Source organism: Equus caballus, chromosome 28, assembly GCF_041296265.1.
Source record: "Equus caballus isolate H_3958 breed thoroughbred chromosome 28, TB-T2T, whole genome shotgun sequence".
Taxonomy (NCBI): Eukaryota; Metazoa; Chordata; class Mammalia; order Perissodactyla; family Equidae; genus Equus; species Equus caballus.
In genome coordinates this window covers 13,886,883-13,914,201 of record NC_091711.1, presented here as the reverse complement: position 1 = coordinate 13,914,201, position 27,319 = coordinate 13,886,883, and the positions used below count along the sequence as shown (strand labels likewise).

Here is a 27,319-nt window from a genome sequence, read left to right as displayed (position 1 = left end):
TAAGATTCTTTCATAGATATGCATACACATTAAAGATGTGTGTGTTTATCTATAACTCTGTCCAGACCTATCCCTTTTGTACAACCTTTCAACTATAAGTTGAACAAAGTGTGAGGAACCACTGTACGACAGGGTGACTATAGCTGACAAGACCGCATTGTATAAGTGAAATTTGCTAAGAGAGTAGAACTTCAATGTTCTCACAAAAAAAAAAAAGATAAATATGTGAGGTGATGGATGTGTCAATGAACTAGAAGGAGGAATCTTTTCACAGTGTATACATCCATCAAATCACCACGATGTACATTTAAATATCCTATGATTTTATTTGTCAATTACACTTCAATTAAGTTAATTTTTTTAATGGAGCTCTATTCCTTTGGGTTTGGTTCTTGCCCTGCCTTCTCCCAGCAATGAAAGTTGACCCTATTGGACCTTGTGATGAGGCCATCCTCAATGAATAAGCCATTGCTTCCACCTAGGTCATAAGAGTCCATCTGTCCCACTAAAATGATGCTTACTTCTGAAAGTATTTGTGCCAAGGAAACGAAGCAGAGCACTGGAACTGGTAATTCTGCAGACCCAGTGCTGAGCTAATTAGGGACTCTGACATATTTACCATCCTCAGTAGTTACAGGGAGCATTTATCACTAGGATGGTTGGTGGCTCATGACTTCTGGCAGGACTGCTTTCACCTCTGAATTCCTCCATGCTGATGTGCAATCATTCTGCTACCCTACACTAGAGGGACAAATTAAGGTTTTTCTAATTCATAGTGAGTAGTAAGACTTTGTTGTAAGCAGAAAAATTAAATGGCTTCCTGCTTTATTATACTATCAGATTTCTGCCCAGGAAGTAAAGTGTTGCTATTCCATATGGATCCTCCAATTCAGGCTGAGGTTCTACAAAGCCTGGCTCCTCCAGACCATCTAATACTCTACCTAAAACAAACTGAAAACACACTCATGTTTCCCCACGTTATAAAAGCAAAACAAACACAACAAACCTTCCTACGAAATTGCTCTCAAATGGTGACTAACGACACTAATCACCAAAGCTCTCTTCAACTGTTGTCTACTAGATCTCTCTCTGTAGCTCTTGGCATTGCTGATCTTCCAGCTTCTGCAAAACCTCCCTTCCACTGGTCTTCAGAACACTTTGCTTTTCCGACCCTCCTACTGCCTTTCCAGATTTCTCATTCTCAGTGTACACTAGTCTTGGCAGGTTTTCTCTATCTATTATAAATAATTGAGCCAAGTATTAATAAAAGAATATACTGATAACTGAAATCTGATTATAGGGGGCCATATGCTGAGAAAATAATCGGGGAGAAGTGCCTCATGGCTGCAAATTCTTTATGCCTTGACCTATAAACCAGACTCTACACTGGATGTATACATACATCATGATTTGTAGGACTGAGTACAAGTGCCCTTTCTCCAAAGAGGGAAGGATTAGCCCCAGCTGTGCAGTTCTTTCTGCGTTGCCCAGAGACCTATGAAAGTGATCATTCCCATCTGGGGTTTTAGTTTGAGATTTAGTTTGAGAAAGGGTTTCCTTTTCTCAGTCGTCACTTCTCTGAGTGTCTTGATCACTTTAGGGACTTAAATTACTAACTCTTTACAACTTTAATTCTGAATGTCTGTTCTGAGCTTCAAACTTGACTTCCCAATATCATAAAATGTCTGAGTAGCACCTTTAAACTCAACATTACCAAAACCACAAGTACTGTTTCCTCTCCACAACAATTGTTGCTTCTACTGTAGGACTTCAGTTGATAACTGCCATTATATCAGTTGTTAGACGAGAACATCAGAGCTCCTGTAACTTCCTTCTTACCTTATCTCACAATACCCACGTGACACCCTAACATCCTGCCTTCTCCTGCACATTCGGATCACTGATGCTCTGGTGCTGGCCGTGCAGCCTGCATTAGGCAACAGCCTCCCAACGTTCTTCTCTAAATGACAACTAGTGAGCACTGCCTCGGAGCCAGTGAACCTTGTTTCAAATCCCAGCTCCAGCACTCTTGGACCCCTGGTAAATTTATTTAATGTCTCTGATTTTTGGTTTCTACTGCTGTAAATAAGGACTCAAAATATTTACCCCATGAGTTTGCAGATAGAGTTAATTAAGAATTAATTTGCAGTATATAAAGTGCTTAGAAGGGTTCCTATCACCCACCACTCAATCAATAGTAGCTATTATTATTATTTGTACTGTCTCATCTACAAAGCTTCCCCTGTTCACTCCAGTCTTAAACTTCCCTTAAGGGACTAGGGGACAAATTTTTGGGCCAGGGCAGAATCTCTACTCTGCCAGTTACAAGCTATGTGACCTAAGACAACTTATTTCACTTCTGTGATCCTCATTTAGTTCCATCATCAGAAACTTGCATCTGGAACAAATCTGCAACAAATGTAAAACATGTAGAGTATTTATCACAGGCAATGGCTCAATGTAGTTTCCAAAAAACTTTTCACATCTTCCACACAGTGTAAGAAACTTCTTACTTTGGAGGTGTCTTGAGTTGTTTGCTTTCTGTCCTTTACATTACTCTTCATTCTTTGACTATATGGTCAGAGCCTTCAGTGCAGGGGTGTATCTGATACCTATTCTGTTTCCCTATGAATCCCTAGCAAGATGCTGAGTTCACAATAGACACCAGCAAACACTGGTGATGGAGCTATGACAAGAGCTGCACTTGCTCCAGCATAAAACACGGGCACACATAGAGAAAAATAAACTCAAAATTAAACATCTTTGAACATTTAGTCATGTGAGAAATCTAAAGGATGCTGGCATTAGCTTTACAATCTTTTCTAATTGAGAAGATCAAATTATATAGCCTGAATCAGAGTAATAACGAAGTCATCATTTTTCTCATTCTGTACATACATAAAAGCACATTGCTGTTATACTAGATAAAAGAAAGAAAGAAAGAAAGAATTTTCCATTACATGTGAGAGAAAAAAAAAAGACTATGATATTCTCCAAATGAATGCATCAGCTAGCAACACTGTGGTTACTACTCTTAAAAGGAAGTAATACATGCCCGTGCTTGAAAGAAGCAAATCTGCCCTTGAAAAAGGAATGATGAAGTTAGAGAAAACAGGTTAACAGAGGTGAAAATGCAAAATTCTTGAAAGCGAAGATAATTCTACACAAGCAAGTAACAACTGCATTGTTAAAATGAAGCCCGTGAGGGGCTAAGGATTCAGAAGGTCCCTGAGTGGAAAATACCTCATAGGATGTCTTCATGGAGATTATAGCTCCAGCGCAGTGCAGAGGAAGATGACATGAGCACTGAAGATACACTGGCGATGATTTAACAAGTGTTCAATACAAAAATAATTTGTAAGTAGTCCAAGGTAGTATCCTCAACATTCTCAAACATGAGACTTTCATACTGGGAAATGGCTTAAAGTTTGTATATACAGCGATGTATACATCCATGTGTATAAAGTGACAATTTCTCATCCTCTACACAGAATAGTAAAAATGTATACATACTGTCATATTTTACTATATATACATACATACATATTGTGATATTTCTTTGAAGCTTTGAAACTAATTCCACATACATTATCTTACTTGATTCCTATACAAATAAAGGAGAGCGGAGAGCTCATTTTCACACTAATTACTCTATAAGGAAAGAAAAGAAAGGGGGTATCTAACCTCTTCCTTCCTCCTATGAATTCAGGAAAAGAGGATTCAATAAGAGATTATCAAGCTGAAAATTCTGAAGTTTTCAAAGATATTTATTTACGTACACAGTTTAAAAACTGGTAATGATAAAGCCCATCAAAAAATAGACGTGAAAGGTTATAAATGTTTGGATAACGGTGAACCATGAAATGTACTGTATGATTTGCACATGAAAGGCTTCAGGGCCACTCTTATTTCACTCACAAGTTCTACTCTGAAAGGACAGATCCTTTAGGGGAGCGACCACGGGTTATTTTCCACATCTGCTGCTCATTCCTCCAAGTTGGTAGGAGCAGGATCAACACATCCTTGTATGCTGATCCCTTTGCCTGGTGCTTAGAAGAGAATTAATGAGCTCCAAAGGGAGCTGCCTCTAGTGCTCTGATGACTGTGTCAGAGTTGTGAGGACAAACAGACTTTGAAAGAGGAAATGTGGAGTACCTGAAAATTCAAGCATTACAATGGCTGGGCTGCATGAGAATGAATGGTGGGTGTTTACATTGCAGAAGTTTATTCTGAGCAGGAATAAATTCATATTTTTGAATAATAAGAGTAGCTTATAATATCCAGCATTTATTCTACTATTATATTGTGGCAACTTTTCTAAGGGCTTTTCATGGATTAACCAATTTAATGACATATGAGAAAGGTACTGTTAATACTGATATTTATTATGAGAAAACTGAGGCTGAGAGCCGTTAGGTAAAGTGTCTGAAACCAAACAATTAATATGGAGAACTTTCAGGAACCACACCATGGAAGTCTTCACTGCTATGCTTCCTCTTGAACACTGAAATTCTTCACTAATTTAGAATGAAACCATTCTTCATTTGAAATGCATTTGAACACACAGCATCACTCACTATGAAAAGAAACTGGAATGACTTTCAGAGTTAAAAAATTAAAACACAAGCATTGAGCAGATTTAGGCCACTCGCCTCAGGCTCAGAGTCACTGCCGCCATGGCCAGTCAGTCACAGAGCATCCAGTATCTGCTGTAGGTTGAGAAGCAAGCCGCTGAGAAGAGGTCGGACCCCCAAGCGAAAGACCCAGGGCCTGAAGCAGGCCAAAGAAGCAGCTCACGCTGAAACTGAACAGTACGAGGGGAGGGGTTCAGGGCCAAGGAAGCTGCGGCTCTGGGACCCCCTGGCAGTTGCAGACCTAAGTGGAGAAAGAGACCCGGGGAAGATGACCATCCTCCAGACCTGCTTCTGGCAGAACAGGGAGGAAGTTCTGGATAACCTCTTGACCTTTGTCTGTGACATCAAGCCAGAAATTCATGAAAACTACTGCTTCAATGGATAGGGGAATAAAAAGACACACCTGTTTCCTGGATGGGCATTTCAGATGCCTTCATGAGAAATGAAGCTTTAGCAAGGCTTGAGTCACATTCTTGTGAAAAGGCATTAAATTATTTCTGTATATTATGGAGTAGTTCCCTTCACTTTTTGGAGAACAGTCAATCTAGCTTCTTCATATAAATTTAGAGCTTATCCAAAGATTTCATCTTTTCACCTCATTTCTTAGAAATTTAATGGAGATGCACTGTCTGTTTCCCTAGGCCTTTTAGTTCAAGTAACATATATGTCAAATACTGACTTTTTCTTTCCGAGATGTAGGAAAAACAATTTTTTGTTGAAGAAATAAAGGAATTAAATATTTTCTTCCCTAAAGCTTTCTTGAAGGTCATGGGCTTTATCTATGAAAAAAGTAGTAAATAGACATTTGTACCATGTGAAGCAGCACCCAGCCTTAAAATAGTCATTTCTGGCTAAGGGTTAGAACAATGAACGCTAGCATAATTGTTTGGGCTGCTTTTAGTGTCTCTAAATCAAAATTGCTAGATGATAGAATTCAAGAACTTGTCACATATTATTACTTGGTGTACCGATAATCATTTAAAAGCAAAGACTCTTTGTTGTACAAAGGAAAAAAATTAAAACATTTTACCAAATAATCTATTTATTCTAGAAAAAGAAAAACAGCTGACATGGAGAAGAGTCACGGAAGCACAGAACTGGGAGAACATGCATCAGTCCTCTAGTTTTAATGATGAACAAATGGATTCCTGAAGAGGTTGAAATGGTTTGCCCGAGGTCATGTAGGTACATAAAGTCAAAGCAAAATAAATAACACAGATATTCATATTTCCAGTCCAGTGACCATGCTCCCACATCACAGTTCAGAATTTTAAATCCTCTACTTCCTCTAACTAATTTATTGCCTGAGAAGGCAGAATGTAGCACATAGCTTCAAAGTTAATTGTTGAATTATTAACAGACAGCCATCTGCCCTGGTTAAACTAGCAAGCATACCAAAGCATTTATTGAAATGGCTGGCTGTTATGAAGTATACAATTTGTGATATGCAAACAAATGTAAAATGAGAACAAGCTTTCATTCCCTGAGGGCTTTCAAAGAGACTGTTATTATATAAAAATGACAATTGCCATATAAAGATCAAGTATACCAACCAGTTTGCGATTTAATGCCAAGCTAGACTTAAGGTGACCAATAACTAATATTCCATTCCTAGGTCATAACTTAGCCGAGGAACAGTAAGCTGATTTCTTTTTTTTTTTTAATTTAAAGTAAAATCCATTTTGCTTTGTGTTATTTTTATATACAAGCAGTTTTACATGATTTTTCTCCAGCTTTCTTAAGGTATCACTGACAAATAAAAATTGTGTGTATTCAAGGTATACAATTTGAAGTTTTGATCGATGTATACATTGTGAAATAATAATCACAATTAAGCTAATTAATGTACTCATCACCTCAAATAGTTACCATTTTCTTTTCTTTTTGTTTTTTGTGGTGAGAACACTTATGACCTATCCTCTTAGCAAATTTCAAGTATATAATACATTATTGTTAACTATAGTCACATTGCTGTACATTAGATCTCCAGAACTTATTCATCTTGAATAACTGAAACTTTATACCCCTTGACCAAAATCTTTCCACCCAACAGCAGAAAAAGACACATTCTTCTCAAGCTCATACAAAACATTCTCCAGGATAATCACATTAGGTCATACAACAGTCTTAACAAATTTAAGAAATTACAAATCATTCCAAGTATCTTTTCTGTCCAAAACGGAATGAAATTAGAAATCAATAATAGTGAGAAAACAGGAAAATTCACAAATATATGGAAACTAAACAACATACTCTTGAACAACCATTGGGTTAATCAAGAAATCAAAAGAAAATTTAAAAAGTATTTTGAGACAAACGAAAACACAACATATCAAAACTTAAGGGATGCAACAAAAGCAATACTAAGAGGTAAATTTATAGTGATAAATGCTGACATTAAAAAAAAGAGAAAGAGAGCCAGCCCCAGAGGCCTAGTGGTTAAGTTCAATGTGCTCTGCCTTGACAGCCCAAGTGAGTTCCGGAGCATGCACCTACACCACTCCATTAGCAGCCATGCTGTGCTGGTGGCCCATGTACCAAAAAATAGGGGAAGATTGGCACAGATGCTGGCTCAGGGCGAATCTTCCTCAGCAAAAACAGAAAGACCTCAAATAAACTAACTTTACACCTCAAGGAACTAAGAAAAGAAGAACAACTAAGCCCAAAGTTTTCAGAAGGAAGGAAATTTAAAGACTAGAGTAGAAATAAATCAAATAGAGAGTAGAAAAAATGAAAAAAATAAAAATAAGAGTTGGTTTTTTGAGAAGAAAAAATAGACAAACCCTCAGCTTGACTAGGAAAAAAAGAGGGAAGACTCAAATAAAATCAGCAATGAAAGAGGAGACAATGTAACAGATTTCTCAGAAATAAAAAGGATCGTAAGAGTCTATTATGGGGAGATCTTTGTCAAGTAAGCTGATTTCTTGCTTAGCCACACCACTGCCATTGTGGAAGCCTGGGTTCCACTGTATTATGTAAGTGAAATGCACGGACAAGACACACATTTGTACATTAGTATCCAGCAAAGATAAGGAGAAAGGCAGGGGACAGGAAGATTTGCCTGCCCTTGAGAAGAAGTGTTGGGTTTTGATTCTGCAGATGACAGGCTTGTTAAAAACGGTGGCAAACACAAAATAGAAGAGAGAGATCAGAAAACATATCTGAATATAATCACCATTTCCTGTTTGTTTCTTTCCTCCTCTTTGACAAAACTGCCATACAAATATGTCCTGATCCACATGTTACTGGGGTTAAGTCTGCTGGAATTAGCGCTCCATCAATAAAGTAAATTTCTGAAAAGGTACTGCTCGTTTTCTTTCTCTCAAAAATAATGACTGAATTTTTCAGACTCGGTTTGCATATTCTGACTAGTCAGTTCAGTTTGGCTTTCAGAATTGCATACTTTATGCCCAGTTCAAGGAATAAAAGTAAATCTTTGCTTATTAAAAAAATATAACCTATTACTTAAGTTGTTCATGAAGTTGTCTGGTAAAGAGAAAATTAGAATTACTTTTTCCTCCCTCAGTGAAAAAATCTTTATTTTTCCAAATCAAGTTATTTTTTTTCCTGATATCTTCATTCAGGCATTTATTTAACAAGAATATTTACTGAGAACTGAGTATGTGTCAAGAACAAGGCTAGGAGCTGAGAATCGATGGTAAGCAAATGCGAAGATGATTCCTTCCCTCTCAGAATTTAGAGCAGAGAGGGGCAAATACACAAATCAAAGGAGCCTAGAAACTGCCGTGAAACCGCAACGTGACACAAGTCTCGAAGGAAGCATGCAAGGCGCTCAACAGAGACCCCGAAAGGGAGATCTGAGCTAGTCGGGGAGGTCGAGGAGGCTTCCCCAGGAAGTGACACTTGAGCTGAGATCTAAAGGATAAGAGGTATATATTTCAGGCAACAAATGGGCAAATTCCTGTAGCAAGAATGAGCATAAGAATAACTTCAGGAAAATAGGAGCGTGTTGTGCCTTAGAAGGGAAGAGAGTGAGTAAGATGGAGCGAATGATCAACACTTTCAGATGCTGAGAAGCCAAGTATGATGAGAACTGAAAATGTCCACTGGCATTTGGAAAGACAGAGGTCACTAGGGAAATTATGAAAAGCTGTTATTATGGGATGATGGTGACAGAGGCCAATTGGAGAGGACTGCAGACTAAGTTCCAGGTTAGAAAACAGAGATACTGGGTGCAGGTGAGCCTTCAAAGATGAAGACAGTGTTGTAACTGCAAGGGGATATGAATTAAGGACTTTGTGAGGTTTTTTGGTGGTTGTTTGTTTTAATGAGAGAGACTAAACTGTGTTAAAAATTTGGAAATTATCAGGAAGTTAAAGCCAAAGCAGACAACCAGGATTTCCAATACACCTTCACCCTGTAGATGGAGAGCTGTACATCCTCCACGGCAGGAAAGAAAATCTTATTTAAATGTCCATTGTGTGCTTTCATGTTGAAACATAGATTGTATCCAGTGATAACTCTCACGTATCTGGAAGTTAAACTGAATATCCAACTTAGTTATAACCATTTTTTAGTTTCTTTTCAGTTGGTATAGTTATACATTTGTATTAAATTTCAGAATATAAAATTGTTTTATCTTTGTAGAGAAAAAAGGATTCATTCATTATTCACTTATAAAATATGAACCATTCGCATTCAATCAAGGAGATATGTTTTACGATCTGGGCACATAATGAACTGCAAATCCCCACGTACTTCAGAACATCAAGTTTTGTTGAATCAAAATTCATCATTAAGGAAAAATATCATCACTGACACCAATTCACTATCTCCCTTATATTATAGTTTTGAAATGCTATAATTCATTAAGAAAGAAAATGAAACTCTGGTCATACTGAGCTGTATATGATTTTATTTCTCTTTAGAAAAGGAAATCCTATGAAAAGTACGTGAATGATCTCCTAAATTATTCTGTTCACTATATAAAGAATGCATTTTTTACTATTTAATGGGAGATTACAGCTTCCTAATAAAAAACACTAGTAATATTGAAACAAAGTAATACTAAATATTAATTTGATAATCCACCTAAAATTGGGGCAGAAAAGTGGGACAATTATTTTGTCAAGGTTAATAAATATTTTTTCACTTGCTGGCCTAGTGACGTCATAACTTTTTTTTTAGTTTAGTTTTTTAGTTTAGTTCAGTTTAGTTATAATTAATCAAGGAAGCAAGTTTTTTCCCTGCATTTTGCATGCTCAAGTTGTCAATTAATCCTCTTAGAAATGGTTATTTTACACAACAAATTTTCCCTACCTTCTGGAAGGCTGTGCCAGGCACTGGGAGTACAGAAGTGACAACGATCCCCTGCCTTCAAAGAGTTTACAGTACACAGCACTGTATCTGCATGATCAGAGGAATCTAGATGGTACAATGGAAGCATGAAGAACACTTCTATCAGCCTGAGGAAAGCAAAGAAAATACCAGAGAGGAGGTGATATTTAAGTTGATCCCTTAACAAAAAGGACCACTCTGCCACATGATCCGAACAAAAGTGGAATTTTAGTAGAGGGAACAACTTAATCCCTGGCAGTTCTGTTCATGTAAGTGCCAGTATGACAGGATTATTGGATGGGAAGCCGAGTAGACTTCCCAGGAATCAAAGACAAGACTTTAAATGCAGGCGAGGCACAGATGACTGTGGATCACTCGTATCATGCAAATGAGTTCGAGTTATGATTATGTTCTTTAAGAGACAGGAGTTCTTTGAAGGCTTTTATTTTTTTATTTTTCAATTAAACTTTTTATATCAGATCATTGTAGATTCACATGAAATTATAAGAAATAATACAGAGATTATGCCATGTACCCCTCACCCAGTTTTCCCCAGTGGTAATATCTGGCAAAACTATAGTTTAGTATCACAATCAGGATATAGTCAAGACACAGAGAACAGTTCCATCTCCACAGGGATCCCTCATGATGCCCTTTGACAGCCACAGGTGTTCATTACTAGTATATAGAAATGCAGTTATTTGTGTGTTTATCTTGTATCCTGAGACCTGACTGAACTCACTGATTAATGATGGGTTCCTTTAATATGTTCTATAATTTTTTACATAGATAATCATGCCATCTGCAAATAAAGACAATTTTATTTCTTCATTTCTGATTATGTTTTTGTTTTTGTTTCCATAAATTGCCTTATGCAACTTGCTAGAACTTCCAGAACTATGTTGAATAGAGTGGTGAAACTGGACATACTCTCCATGTTTCCAGACATGGGGGAAGGATTAAGTTTTTCATCATTGAGTATTGGCCATTGGCCATTCCTTTAGGCGGAGTCTACTGGCAACAAATTCTCTTACGGTTTTCTTCATCTTGAGAATGTCTTTATTTCTCCTCTATTCCCGAAGTATATTTTGGATGGATATAGGAATCTGGATTGACAGTTCCTTTCTTTCCACACTTGAAAAATGTTGTATCACTTCCCTCTGGACTTATTGGTTTCCAATGAAAAATCCTCTGTCATTTGAATGTTTTTTTCCTGTAGATAAGGTATTCTTTCTCTCTCACTACTTTCAAGATTATTATTTTTTTTGTCCTTAGTTTTCAGAAGCTTAAATAAGATATTTTGTGTGTGTGTGGATTTCTTTAGATTAATCCTGTTTGGGGGTTTGCTCAGTTTCTTGAATATGGCCAAATTTGAGAAGGTCAAAACTTTTCCATTATTTTTTTGAGTACTTTTTCAGCCCCACTCTCTCTCTCCTCTCCTTTCATGACTCTGATGTCACAAATGCTAGACCTTTTGCTATAATTCTACATATCCCTGGGGCTCTCTTAACTTTTCAGTCTATTTTCTTTCTGTTATTTAGACCAGGTAATTTCTATTGTTCCTTCTTCCAAGTCATTGATTCGTTCCTCTGTCCCCTCCATTCTGGTATTGAGCCTATCCACTGAATTTTTATTTTGTTTATTGTAATTTTCAGTTCTAAAATTTTGCTTTTTATAGCTTCTATATCGTTGCTGACACTTTCTATTTCTTTACTGTGACTTTCCATTTTGTTGTTTCAAGAATGTTAATAATCACTCTTGAAGCATTTTTATCATGACTGCTTTAAAATCTTGGTCAGATAATTCTAACATCTCTGTCATCTCAGTGTTAGAGGTAGGGGTAGAAATCCAAGTTCCTCATTTGCCCCATTGATACCCAGTTTGGAGGATGCCCTTGGTGTGTTCCAGTTCCAACAGTAGGCTTCCACCAATACCTCCCTGGCTAGGTGAGGTAAAAGTACCCCATTACTGCTCCCAACATGGCCTCCACTGACACCACAGGAAGAGACAAGTGGCCTTGTTATTGATGGTGAAAGTCCTGACTCTCTGCTAGGCCTCCACTGACCACAGCCCAGTGGGGAGTGGAAGGGGTAACTCATTACTGATGGGCGGAGGTATAACTTCAGGCTCCTGATATGGTCTCCACTGTCACTGCAGGTTGAGGAGTCCTCATAACCACCTGGCAGGAATGAATATCTAGCTCCCTAGCTGGTCTTCTCTGACACCACCCCCACGGGAAGAGGGAGGGTTCTGGCTTCTTCTTACAGTCTGACAAATGTGGCAGTCTAAGCTGCCCACTCAACCTTTGCCGTTATGGGTGGGGGTGAGAAAATGGATTTCTCTGTGGTATTTGTCTGGAGTAGAGCAATCTAAAAGTTTTACGTCTTGCTGAGGTTGCCTCTCTCTACTCCTTTGGCTTGAAAGATCAGGCTTTTTTTTTTTGTCTGTAGTTGTTGGCATTTTTAACCTGCCAGCTTCCTCAGCAACAAGTCTAGGATATATGAGGGAAAAATAAAACCCAGGGTCTCATCACCATGTTGTTCCTTGGCTCCCAAGGGCCCTAAAGCCAGATTTCCTTCTTCTCTCCACTCTTCACTCTTCTTACATTTGTTTTAGAGATAATGCCTAAGATTTTAGTTCCACTTAGAGGGAGGAATGGGATAAAGTATGTCATCTCCATCTTCTCGGAAGCATAACGCAAGCCTTTCAAGGATTTTAAGCACAAGCTCTACGTTGGCCTTTGCATTTTAGACAGGTAACTGCAAGTGAGGAAAGCTCAGAAATTAGACATAGGGTACAGATGGTCAAGAAGGGAGTGACAGTAAAGGCAGGAGCATTTGTTAGAAAGTACTTTATACTGATTACCTGATGATAATCTGAAATATGCAACTGGAATGCAGAGGCAAAAATCCGATCAGATGCGCAAACATAGAATAGGCACGAATCAACATGACATAGTTGTGCACACCAGCTGAATATAAGCCTTGAACATACGGCAGGAGGCATGGAAAAGAGAGGACACTTTAGACAGATACTAAAATGTAGACTCACTAGAATGTAACGAGCAACAGAGCGTGATATACTAGACTCACACCTAGATTCTTAGTTTGGATGACTGAGTGGATACAGGTAACATTAAGAAAACTGCAGAGTACATGGAAAGGAATGTGTTCTGCAGGCAAGAGTGAAAACAGTGAGTTCGATTCATGTCATCTTGAGCCTAAGGTGTGTATGGACCACTGAAGATGTCTAACAATGAGTCTGGTACTCAGCAGGAGTGTCAGATCTAGAAGGAGGAAGCAGGAGCCTTGGTTTAATCAGTAATACTCAAATCCTACTGCATGGAGATTACCCAGGAAACATAAGCAGAACGAGAAAAGAGGGCTAAGAACAAGACCCAACTAAACCCCAATGTTTAGGACCAAAGTAACAGAAACCCAGAGAGGAAAAGGAGGCCAAGCTGTCAAAGAGGTGGAAAGAGAACAGAGGAGTAGAGTTCAGTTTAACTTCATAAGCATTTATTGAGTGCTTAGTGTATCTTATGCACAGTGCTGGGAGACTGGCTTTTGAGAATCTTACATTCTACTGCATATAAACAGATCATTTCTGTGCAGTGTGGTCAGCTCAGTGATGGACATATGCTCAGGGGGCAACGGAACCACGGAAAGCGGTACTGAACACAGCCGAAGACTGTGTGAGGAAACTTTCACGAGATGACAACATCTAAGCAGAGTCTTGAAGGATAGTAGCAATTAACCAGGTAAGGAAAGACAGCGGGAAAGTCACGCGAGCCAAAGGAAATGGCCTGAACAATAGCAAAGGGGCATGGAGCTCAAGAGAGGAGAGAGAATCACCTGCAGGAAACAGTCAGCAGGGTTGATGCCTCTGAGAGAGAAAATAAAATCAAACTGAAGAAGGCCCTTTGACTTTGTCACTTATGAAATCACTGTTGACCTCTGCTACAGTAGCGTCTATGAAGTGATGCAGACAGAAATTGGACTGCACTGGGATGAAGAGTAACTGGAAGAATATGAGGTTCAGACAGCGTGAGTAGGGTATTTTTTCAAGGAGTTTAGTGGAGAAGAAAACAAAGGTGGGCTAGCTAGAAGTGGGCAAAGACCTAAAAGGCTTTGTTTTGTGACCAGAGAGAACTGAAGATGTTACAAGTTGTAGGAAAGAAACCAGAGCGCAGAGAAAAGGTTTATAAATGTAGCTTACTTAGTTCACTTTTTCACACAACAAATATTCATAGAGTTCTACACCGTTCTTGAGCACATCACCCCAAGAGAAAGACAAACAACCAAGCCTCTTCCATGGTGTTAAAACTATGTTTTAAATAAACTTGAGAAATAATAAAAGGCCAAAGGTAAATGCACAAAAATTGTATGTACTTCCAAAGTTCTAAGAGCAGCTTAATACTCATAAATATTTATAAATATAATGGCACCTTCAGCTCTGTCACATTTATGTCAGCAATATCACAATTCATTATAAGCATTCAGTGTTGAAGTTTATTTTGATTACTTCAAGGGGGATGATTATTTTAATAAAAACATTTATTCTATTATAAGAACTTTGATATAGAACAGATTTGTCAAGATTTTTTTATGTTTTAATTATTACAAATGCCACAATGCATATTAAGTCTGCAAAGCACAAAAGCAGAGTAAAAGAAAGATGTGGAGTAGTGCGTGATGGTTTAATACCTGTGTCAAAGTCCGCCTTAATATCTCTGAGCATTCAGAGACAGACAACTAGCCGGCTAAAAGTCATGGAACACTAACGTCTTTAAATGGTGACTGGGACCAGCAGGATTGCGTGAAGATAGAAAATAGTCTCTAAAGTTTTCAGAATCATCGGGTTGCAGCATTTTAAGATTGTAAAGAAACTTGACATCATCTAATACTATTTACACATCCCACAAGCAAAATTCCCTTCTTCACATTCCTTGCCTGATGTTGAGAGAGTTTAAGTGAAAGAGAGCTTTTCATTTCAGAAGTTGCCTATTCTCCTACTGGACAGTTGAACTTGTCTCTGATTATTCCCAAAATGTGGGTCTCTGGAACTCTACGCTACCATATTTCTTCCTTCATATGTGGCAACTCTTTAAATATCAAAAGATACTTAATGTATATGCACATTAATATAATATTTTTCAAACTAATCATTCATAATTCTTTCATTCTTTTCTTGTATGACATTGTTTTCATCCTCATTCCTTTCTTCCAGATGCTTTCTAATAAGTTAATGATTTTTCCTCCTCCCCATTAAACTGAACACAAATTTCCAAATGTGAAAGAATAAAGTAAAATTATACCAGTGCACATGGTGAATATGTTTTTTAAAGCAATCCTACCAACCCTTATGTTTGAACCATGGATAATTATATTACACAAGAACTTAACCACATAAACTGCAACCAACTCGTTCTCCCTGCTTCATTTCTGCAACTATTTTTAATACAAAACTGTAAAGATTTCTCTATTTTCCCATCTTGTGCATTTTGTCCCAAAAGTCCAAGATCGTTTTGAACACTGATTTAGTAAACTATCATTTTTCTGTCCCTCTAAAATTTTGATCTACAAATCTGATAGTTAGGTGTTCTAAGTATTTATACAAGGCATGGATAAAATTAAACAGAATAAGCATATGAGCAGAATTTTCTAGTATACACTCAAAAACATTATTCCTGGGTGACACTGATCCATGCAAAATAACATTAAAGCACTTATTTATTCAGCCATGAATCTGGTCAGTCTATGATTCTCTCCCATCTACATATAGCTATTATCAGAAACCACCAAGGGGCCGGCCCGTGGCCAAGTGATTAAGTTCCCAGCTCCGCTTTGGCAGCCCAGGGTTTCACAGGTTCAGATCCTGGGCGCCAACATGGCACCGCTCATCAAGCCATGCTGAGGCGGCATCCCACATGCCAAAACTAAAAATATACAACGGGGAGAAAAAGGAAAAATAAAATCTTTAAAAAAAAATAAATAAACCACCAAAATCAGGACACCATATATTTGTAAATCCATCAATCCTATAAGAACTCAAAAAGGTGAATCTGTCATTTATTTTATGATAACTATTTTTTTCCTAAGATTCTTAAATCAATATCAATTTGATAAGATTTTCTAGAAATCTGTCAGGGATAAACATCAGGTTTGTTAGTGCGCATTTTTCAGAACATAATTTTTATGGCTTTGTTCAACACAATTTAAATAGCTGGCTATTATTTTCTACATATTCCTTTCTCTTTTGAAATCATATTTTTAACTGGAAGAAAATATGAAAATCTAAATTTTGCTCCATCCAAATTTTGCCATTCCTACTTAGAACTACTTCTCAAAAAGTTTCGGTAAAATAAATTTTATATGTGGTATTAATTTTATTACCTCATATAAAACTGTTGGGTTCCCATGTAGAAGAGGCCCATAACAGATGTAGGAATGTCCAACAACCCAGCCCAAGTCAGAAGCCGCCCACCACACCTAAAAAATAAGAAGATAATAAAATGCATATATCTTAATCAGAGGGATGTCACACAATGTGAATTTAAACCATGATTACCTCTCCAGGTTTAAGTCCATATATAGAAGACATGGTCCAGTTTAGCATTACAGCATATCCCCCCGTGGGCCTAACCACACCCTAAAAAAGAGAAAAAATGAAGCTGAAGTCAACAAAAAATATGTTAAAAGATTCTTGTCTACATACTATCGACCTAAAAAAGTTCCTATTTAAAGCATTTTATACTCTATAAGCTACACATTACTCTGCCTTTCATATAATTGTACCTGCATCATTATTTCTTTGGCTTCTCCAATAATAAACACGGAATAATTTGTTCACATCTGTCCATTTGTAGAATCCATTCTCACAGACCATTCCTGACCTTCTAAAGAAAACTTATGATTTCACAGAATCGCATATAATAAAAATCTTTTCCAGTGGCAACATCATCAACATTTTCAAACATATTTCCTGAACAGAAATGGAAACTCTCAATTTAAGTGCACAGAAAGGTCAAAGGTAGCTGTGTGCTTAAAATACAGACTAACATAAGGATGTCTATTCCTTAATATTATTAAATAATAACAGGATGCTTAGAGGAAACAGTCATATTCTAACTAGAGCCTCATTACAATGCTATCCTAGGAACCATACTACCACAGTATTAGAGCTGAGTAATTCTTCAATGACGAGTTCCGAAAGTCTGAGGAATCATTACTGATGAGATGGATCTAAGGCTGACAGATTTGCCTTCTCTTACATTTTAGGCAAACGTAGGGATCATTACATCATAGTACTACAGCTTTCGTGAATCAGTTTCTAGAAGCGATCCTCCACACTGAACATATTCAACTTTTTGTTGGCGTTAGTGCCATGTTTATGCTAACTCCCAGCGACCCTATGTGCAACAGAGCAGAACCCTTTTTGCACCGTCCTCTCCCTTCCAGCACTATATCAAACAATGCTCTGCTGCTATTCATAGCGTTTTCGTGGCCTTTTCCAGCAGTGGGTGGCCAGGTCTTTCTTCCTAGTCCTTCTTATTCTGGAAGCTCCACTGAAACTTGTCCACCCTGGGTGACCCTATTGGTATTTGAAATCCTGGTGGCATAGCTTTCAGCATCACAGCAACATGCAGCTGCCACAGTATGAGAACCAACAGAGGGGTGGTATGGTTCCCTGACTGGGGCAGAACCCGGACTGTAGCCACAAGAGCACTGAATCTACCACTAGACCACCATTCAACTTTAATACAACATTAATATTTTAAAACTGGGTACGAGAGTCACCATAAATAAGAACTGATGGTAAATTTAATTTTGTTTAGTGCTTTCCTATAAACATTAATCATCATTGGCTCAAAAAGACTTAACAATGTGAATATTTAGAGCGAGAAGGTAAACGCTTGCTAAGAAATATGTTATATTTCACTCACATGTACTTTGAAGCATCTTTAAGTAGAGTAATTATAAGTGCTCTGTGCAGAAAATAATTATTTTACATAAACGGGCAAACATGGTCCTAATTAAAAGTATGCTATTAGGTGTACCTTTTTGGCATTAACTCTGCAACTGTAACACACAGACATGAATCAGGAAAATAAAAAAGAAATCGACTTTCTGTTAGTTCCTAAAATTGCTGCTCTCCTCAGGTACCACTAATAAAACATAGATATCAAGCTGTGGAACACACATCATCTGCCAGCAGCGACACCTGGTCTCTTGGTAAATATCACATGCAGCTTTGTTGGCATTTGACAGCTATTTTCTTAGTTGTATGACATGGTTAGCATGTAGCTGGATCTTTTGATCACCTTGGGAGTATTAGAAATCATAAGCCCCCTGCCAGTAAGTTTCACACACGCATTTTCCCATGTAAACTGAGCAGCTCTTTCCGCAGTATATCCTGTACCATCTTCCGTGCACTTTGCTAATTAGTTTGTTCTATTGAAAAGGCCTTTTCCTATGGTTCAACATCCTGAGGAATTTAATATTAGTCATCTTGCAAACACTCTTTTCTAAAACTTTTTATTCATTTTGTATAGGAGAAAAAATGAAGTTTTTTTCATACACAATATGCTATTCATAAATTATTGTAACGGGGAAAATTTTTAAATTATATGGCACAGAGGGTAAGATGAACCAACTGGAAGTAATAAAAGGAATAAAAAGCTAGAGAATATAAATGAGTATTAATTAATTTGTAAAACTTAGAAGATAATTTAAAAGATTTCTCAAATTTCTATTTACTTCTCAAGTGGACACTTCTTTAAAGGATATTTACCAATGTTGTTTTGTCTGTAAAATGGTGGGTACTTAAATCCATTTGACCCCAAAAAGGTGAGTATAAAAATAAGACTATGCATGAAAATAATTTTAATTATAGAAGCTAAAATTTAATATTTTATTAATGAAAGTATTTCCTTAGTTCTAGCAATTATTCATTTTCTTTTTACCTGTGGTAATACCACCTAAAAGGCAGAAATGTCAAAATAATTAGAGGTTACCATCAAAGATTCTCATTAAAAACAATTAAAATGGAACTAAAGGAGAGAGAAAAGCCACAATGTCTGTTTTTCATTGATCTTTGCTATGTACTTATTTTTACTTTTTTAAAGGATGAGTATAAAAAGTTTCATCAAGCATCATTTTACCATTCATTAATCTAGATTCTAGATCTGAAATTTCATCTTGCCTCCAAAATATTCAGATGACAGTTTCGAATTTTCCGAGTATTTGCTATGGTATGGGAATGAGAACTGCATAATCTCATTCTCCATGTAGATCTTTTATAAGAAGTTTGAAAGTTAAAAAATTGAAAGATTAGATTTAAAAAGAGAGTTCATTATAACATTAATGTGTGACTAAAATTAATGTGATAAAGCATTTCTTTGTTTCTTGCTTGTAGTCATAATTTCCAGGTAGTGACAAAATGGCAAAGATAAACCTTGTTCAGCCTCTGAAAACACATAAATCATGCTCAAGAAAACAAATGATTATATTCTAAGTATGCAAAATTAACCAGAAATTAAAAATGGCATTTTAAAGTACATTTGAAATCTTGAATATCTGGTAAAAACACTTATTCAGTATCAATGCTTACCCCTAAAACACAAGCATGCTGCATTTTACTCTTTTGAATCTGTTATTACTTTCTTTATGCACTTATCAGTAAGGACATTGAATGATCTAATATATTCTCAAGAAAGCCCTGTAACCTGCTCATCTACTGCTCTGGTGTTGGTAGGATCAGCCATAATCCTTGAAGTCTTCTGGAGAACTTGAAAGATATTCAGGCAGGAATAACACTCCGTGCCCCAAATAAAGACAGGAAAGTGAATTCTAACTCAGAAAGGGGAAAGGAGACGACGTAAAGGTGCTCTTTAGAAAAAGCAACAACTCTTTTAACGTATATGGGTATTTCAAACTTCAATCCGTACAAGTAAAATTAAAGGCTGATTATTAATCACCCAGAGATGGGACCACAGTTATCCCAGATGGTTCTTCATGATTTCCAGCTCAATGAGCTGCCTTTGAAGAAAAAGAAAGCCACAAAATGTCATAAATAGAGTCGGTAAACAGAAAACATGTCATGACCAAGTGTGTACAGTTTTGCTTGCTGCAACTTAAGAAAAGTACAGTTGGAATCACATGGGTTGCAGGGGAAGAGGAAGGAAGGCAGATGTGTGGTAAGATTAAGAGCTTGGGATTCTTCATTCTAAAAATGAATACTCAGGTGAATCAAGTTTGAAGAATATGACAAAAACCTCGTACTTTCTACATTGAGGCCCTCTATCATCCTAATCTGTAATATAGGCTTAGACAAGACAAATATATATATTTGCATACATAAAATATATATTTATTCACACATACATATGTGTATGTGTCTATATGCATGTGTATATATATGTATATGCTTACGTATGTATGTATATAAATTTATACATATCTTATACACACACACACACATATTTCAATTCAGCCTGACAAGTTGAGAAAAAAACACAAGAAGAAGAAAGAGAAAATAAATATTTTACCTGACGAAAAGAAATCCATCACTGAACGGTAATTGTAGTCAGTGAGTTGAAAAATAAAAGGCATGGTTCTGATTACTTAAGAAAATCCAACATATCAACAATATTCTTGTTCTGATAGTGGCTTTACAGATGATAAGCCTCTTTCTAGAATGAGCCTCCACCACTTTTCTGACCCTGGTTCGCTCCTACTTCATCACACAAGTACTTAAAGACAGTGTAAAAGTGCCATCCCTTCTGGAAGCTGTCCAGGCCCACAGTTTGCGTCACACATCTCCCCATCCCCTTCCACAGCCCCCCGGCCTGCAGCCTCCCTGGAGCACTGACCACCGACCTGGCCCGCATCTCCTCCAGCACTCTGAGCGCCCTGAGGAGAACGCCTCAGTCTCTTCAGCACAGTGCCTGGCACAGAATAGGCATTTAACACATTTGTTGACAGTAAATGAGTGAACAGTTGGGTGAATAAGCACACATATGAAAAATATAATTCTTTTTTAAAATACTCTTCTTTGTTCAGGAAAAACCCTCGAAATTTGCAGAACTTGGTGAATCATGTTAATAGAAATGGAATGGTTCCATTTGGGATATTTCATCAAACATAAAATCTCTTGCTACAGGCTTTTGGATGACTCTGAAGCTGCTTCTGTGGAGGATATTTTAGCAGCAGTATAATTTTTTATTGATCTTAACAACCGTGAGATAAGGGGCAAAGGTGTAGCAAGTCAGCATTTTTATCTGCAAGAATTGTGCCACAGATGAAAAAAAGTTCACTGCTTTTCTATTTGACTTTCTCTTATTTTTTTTCTAGGCTAGGGGATAACATGCAGGAATAAAAGTGCCATAAGTTGTGTAAATGCACATCAGGACAAAGGCCTTATCTGCCGCCTTCCTTTCAATCCTTTGCTTTTGGTTTCTTTTACCCTATTCCTTTGGCATTTGACTTTTTTTATTTTTGTTTTTGGTTATCACTATCCCTCCATGATATCAAGCTAGAAGAAGATAAATATGACCATCACTGAATCTTCCACTCCCAAAAGGACACCCAATCCAGATGAGAGATCCTTCTATTGCGTAGTGCTTTGAAGTATCTTGAATACAGGCACCCAACCAAACAGGACAGAAGTCCACAACAAGACAGCAATGTGTGCAGAGCAGCTCAGCTGTGGCTGCCGGAGTATTTGCAGCAGCTAGCAGATTAACCTGTCACACAGCAACCTGACAAATCCAAGGATGGCAGACGCAGAGATGCAAATATGCCCTAAATATATCTGCAAATTCTAACCAAAGAACGAACTGCTTTATCTCTGTCTTATAAGTACCCTATGAGACAAGAGCATTTTCAAGAGAATATTCTTATAGCCTCACATTATTTTTCCTCATGAAGATCAAACACCAAGAAAACAAACTATAATGATGACATAAAATTTATATTTAAATGCTTCATAAGTGCATGTGTGCTCATCTTTCCTATACTTCTATTCTGAGAATCCCAGTATTAAAATTTCAGATCCCATTATTCTTGATTATACCTACCAAAAATGAAGTGAGAATCTTATGAATAAAGAGGAGTCTGGGAGCTAACCGGAGAAGAGATCATTTAACAAATATTCTGTGGATTTACCATGGCCCAATTTTAAGCTTAGTGACAGTGGCTTCAAAGATGTATAAAATATATTCTAAGGCCCTTAGAGAAAATGCAATTTATGAAGATAAGAAAATAAAAAACTGATATGTATAAGGTAGAATAAATAAGTGGCATAAAGGGTTGTTGGCAATGTATAATTTAAATGCAAGTGAAATTCTAAAGTCCACAAGAGGTATGAGGGAAGTATTTCTGAGGGACCTTGAGAGATGACTATGTTCTTTTGCCATTCTGCATGTCCTACTTTGCGAAACCTGCTCACTCTCATGATTTAAAGGCCAGACGTCTACAGCGATGACCAAGTATCTATCTCCAAACTCAGATGTACTTCTTAAACCCAGATCTTCACCTTCAAGTACTGACTAAGCAGCTCCATGTTCATCTCCCAAAGACACATCATACTCAATATATTCAAAATCTTTCAGTTTCCCCAGCCCTAAACCATCCTCTTGTTTCAGTAAATATTCAAAGCCATCCTTCTGCGTTCTCAGGTTCTAAGTCTTGTACTTCTCTGCTTGACTCCTATCCTTGAAACAAATCTGATCCCCCCCATTAAGTGTGCTGTCCTAAGTAAAGTCCTAAACTAACTGAACAGCCTGAAAACTGACCTCCTTACTTCCATTGTGTGTACTTGTCTATCTTCCCAACATAATGTTACAAGGGTTACCTTCCTTCATATTCTTCTCTCCTGCTGAAGAATTCATGCTCTCCATCCCTTACATACAGAATATAACCTAAACTTCTCAGCTAAACTTTAAGAGTTTGGCCCCTGCCTATATATCTGGCGATTTCTCTTCTTCACTTGCACCACATGCACTAGCCATCCTGGAACCTTCCTTAACACACTCCTGCCTTTGCTTATTCTGATCGTCTCTGCCTGGAATGCCCTCCTTCCCGAGATGTCATGCTATGAAGAAGTTCTATTCATCCTTCAAATGTCACCTTATCAAGAGCTTTCCTTGACGTTCCCTGATAGAATAGCACTCCCACTCTTCCCATCACTCTGTCCCCTTTACTTTTCTTCATAACACTTATAACATATTACATAGCTCTTTGTTCGTTGAGTGTCTGTGCCCTGGCTATAGAATATAAACTTCTAAAAAGAGAGCAAGAAACACATTTGGATGACCAGTAATATTTGTTGAATTAGTTGAATTTAATCCTTCAGATGCCATTCGATCTCATCTTTTCCTCAGGAGAAAGAGAAATAGCCTTGCCCTTTCAGAGCAAGGATCACTATCCAGCTTTTATTACCTGTGTTCATATATATCTCAACCCCACTAGACTGAAGGGATTGTGGTTTACTCATATTTTTATCTCTTGTAACACAGAATGAACACTCAATACAGCTATATTGAATTGAGCTGAATCCAATGTCAACAGAGATCTGCAAACAATCAAAGCCTTCCCCAATCTACTGAAATAGAGTATCTTCAGGATGGTACAATAGGAGGAAAATGAGAATGACTGAAACCGCAAATGATCTTCACTTTGGGCATCTAGGAATCCGGAAGAGACCTTCTTGACCCAGAGGAAACCTGGAATGGCTAGGACCCTTCCTTACTTGGAACCACCACTTTTCAAATTTAATGCTCTGCATATTACTTTTATTTTATTTCTCCTACACTGGCTGAGCCAGTTTTGAGTTGCTGACAAGCTCTTCTTTTGTGCCTCCCATACAGATCCCTATCCAGGCCACAGTGAATTTCAGAGGGATTTAAAATCTTGAGGTGGTGCAAATGTTTCTATAACATTCCTTCAGGCTTTGAAGGAGCTAAACTGATTTTTTTTTATTTTGGGGTGTTTTTTTTTTTACTATTATTATTTGGTTAGGTTATACTAAGTTTTCAGGGTCATGGGTTTCCTCTCATGTTGATACTTTTAGATTAAAGGATAACTTGCTGAGTCCCCTTTTAGTTTACAGTCAAGCGTTCGGTTGGACTCCTCGTGGCTGCTGCATAATGCAGAACTGCAGAAACTGGAGGCTGAGGATTGAGTCCAGCAGATGATCTGGACGCTTAAACAAGTCCTAGAGTCTTCAGTATGAAGGAGTATTTATTTTTCAGATGACCAGAGTTAAAAAGAAATCATTAGGCTTTGATTCTACAATGACATAAATATCTTTGTGTACACGATTTACCTATTTATGCACTCAATAAAAGCTTATTGAAAACCAACTACATACAAAGCACAATGGTAGAGTACAAAAGGTAATAAAACATGGTCCCTGACCTCAGAGAAAATACATTCCCCTACCAAATGTATTCTTTTCACAAGCAAGGGAGTTTTATATGGAAGGTCTTAGTTTTCCTTTTTAAAATCTAATCTAATAGAACCACTATTTTAAGATTATTAACAGATTATGTTTTCAGCACTCTGATGCTACAGAGATCTAATATTAACAAAGAGTCCACTGTCCTCCAGGATGCAAGAGACTGTGAAAGTTCCTTCCCCCACCAACATTCTTTGATTCAATGACTACTGAACCTCCTAATAAAGATGAATAGGAAGGTGATATTGCCTTTATGAAGTTGTACGAGGAAACAGTATTATTTGGAGGTACCAGGCCAAGGTGACAATTGTTTTTCATCTGACACCTTCATAAATGTTAATGTTTTTAGCTCTGGCTTGTGAAAACACCTTTCATGGTAAGCAGATATAAAAATCCTTGAGTGTCTTCAGTGCTACAAATCAAATAGTTCAATACTCCAGATAAATTGCCTGTTGTTCAAACTGTCTAAGACAGTTCTCAAACCTGCATTTATAACAAAGAATTGAATTCCCCTATATCAAAAATCAATTCCATACTATATGTAAGTTATACCTCAATTTAAAAAACAAACATAGTTCATTAAAATATATTTTTATAAAATTTTATTATATTCAATCAATCATATTCAATCAAACATCTATTAATTTAATTTTAACAGCTTACTAAAGCAATTCTATATTGCTGATATATGTGAAGACTTTGGAAGAAATTGGGGCAAAGCATTTTACCTTAAATATAATTAATATTTTTCTATATTTAAACATAAGATGTCTTTAAGATATAAAGTATCTCAGTCCAAACCTCAAGCTACAGTCAGCAAACATTTTTAGTCAGTAATCAAATATTCTCAGTGCAAAAGAAATCTGCCGCTATGGATCGTTATCCCTACGAGAGAGAATACCTTCGGCAGCCCCGTTGTTCCAGATGTATAAAGAATATACAGCGGATGTTCTGAGAGAACAGGAACACAATCATGTGACTGTGCTTTCGCCATCTCTTCATCCCAATCAAGGTCACGACCTGGGGCCAAGGGAACTGTCTCCTGCACAGCAAAAATATAGGAACAGGCATTGAACAAAGGAGATTAAGTCAGGAGAAGAGGGACGAGTGGCTAAATCTATATTAGTCTGAGCATCTGCCTGAAAATCTAGGCTGATATAGCACTAAATATCAGATTTATGACTAAATATCTCAGAATCTTGAGTTAAGATAAATGTTCACAAAAAGTCCAACAGTTTGATGCTGGCTTCAACTGAACTGACAAAAGAACGTTTTACTCAAATCTTGGGATATCCTTAAGAAACTCGATGTGATGCAGTCACGTTTTCATCAACTGTCAGAGCTTAACTAACAGAGGTTTGTGTTCTCATAAATGGAAGCACACTATTAACTTTATAAACTAATTTCTACTTTTTGTAACCTATTGTTTTTACATTGGAATGTCTTCACAACGAGATGTCAACCAACGCGTTAAAATTTCTCTTTAAACAAGGGCCATTTAGGAGTAATACTGTGGCCATCTTTCCAAATAAGAGAATATTACATTATTTTCAGGGGTGGGAAAGCAATCTTCTTTTGCTTTTTCAAGAAAAAAATCAGTTTTGAAAATTAATGAGAGTATGTGACATCTAAAACGCTATCCAAGTTTGCCTCCATCTAGGTCATTGATTAATATGGTTGAAATGTGTGGGGGTTTCCTTGTTCCTAGAACCAAGCTCTGTGTTGTAAATCCTATGATAACAGAATCATGAGTTAGACAGAGTCACCGTAAAAGAAGTTAGGTAGACCTCTTTGATAATGGTGCCAATGAAATAAGCCAGATATATGAAGAGTACGGAATCAGCTTATGAAAAAACTACTCTAATGAGGAGTTACAGGTATTCAAGTAGAGTTAAGACCTGGTACATGGCTAGTCATTTTCTCAAATGTTAACTCAAATAGCACATCAGAAAGTTGATAGCTGGTGAAGTTGTTAGTGTGGGCACAAGGCAAGGCTGCACGTTCCTCAGGGAAAGTTAGCAGATCCACCACGTAGAGAGTGTATGTAACCATTTATTTCATCAAGGGGATCCCAGAGCTAAGCCCAGAATCCAGAGATTTAGAAAAGCCAGGCCATTTCCATTTTTCAAGTTCCTTAATATATTAATCAGAGCTGTAAAACATGGTCATCCATTTAAATGGGTACATTTACAAATTAACATTCCAATTTAACATCACAAATACGATGCCTATATGAATAAACACATTGACTGATAACAACTCGAAGTGACCTTCATGAAGGTTAAGTTTTAGGGCCAGCTGGCTTCTCCAGCCTCACCCTGATATGTCTTGGATGTGCCATTTAGATAAATAATAATAGTTAACTACGACCAAATTCTATATTTCCGTTTGTTTTTATGCATCAGATAAATGCGACTAATTTCAAATGATTAAGCCTCTGACATCACAATTACAGACGTTAAAAAAATTATCACCCTGCATAATGAAAAATGTCAATTGAGTGATCACAAAAACAATTACAGATGAAATGAAATGAGGACTTGAATGAATGGTTGTTCTTCAGGCTAAGAAGTTAAAAGGATGTGTAAAGAAGATACGACGAAAGGAAGAGGGAGAAAAAAATCAACATGAGCTTTTACACACATAGATTTACTTGTATAGACATGTCTTTCCTAGTTGTTATCACTCATTTTTTTTTTTTTTTTGAGGAAGATTAGCCCTGAGCTAACATCCACGCCCATCTTCCTCTACTTTACATGTGGGACACCAGCCACAGTATAGCTTGCCAAGCGGTGCCATGTCCACCAGGGATCCGAACCAGCGAACCCGGGCCACCCAAGCAGAACTGCAAACTTAACTGCTTCGCCACCGGGCCAGCCCCTCCTAGTTGTTACCATTCTTAAAAGGCAATACAGGGAGAGCAGCAG

The 27,319-nt window shown here is 37.3% G+C and overlaps 1 protein-coding gene and 1 pseudogene across 1 annotated transcript in view; one reads left to right on the top strand and one right to left on the bottom strand.

The window, feature by feature from the left end:
- The window catches only part of ACSS3 (acyl-CoA synthetase short chain family member 3), a 168,741-nt gene that overhangs the window by 74,229 nt on the left and 67,193 nt on the right, over window positions 1-27,319 (bottom strand). Inside the window, exons 5-7 of the mRNA XM_001915509.6 lie at window positions 25,294-25,434; window positions 16,503-16,583; window positions 16,328-16,423 (exon numbers count right to left, since the gene is read on the bottom strand). Coding sequence (XP_001915544.2) covers window positions 16,328-16,423; window positions 16,503-16,583; window positions 25,294-25,434 — 318 coding nt within the window. The remainder of the gene's footprint in view (window positions 1-16,327; window positions 16,424-16,502; window positions 16,584-25,293; window positions 25,435-27,319) is intronic.
- LOC138921167 (V-type proton ATPase subunit G 1 pseudogene) lies at window positions 4,677-5,019 on the top strand (annotated as a pseudogene).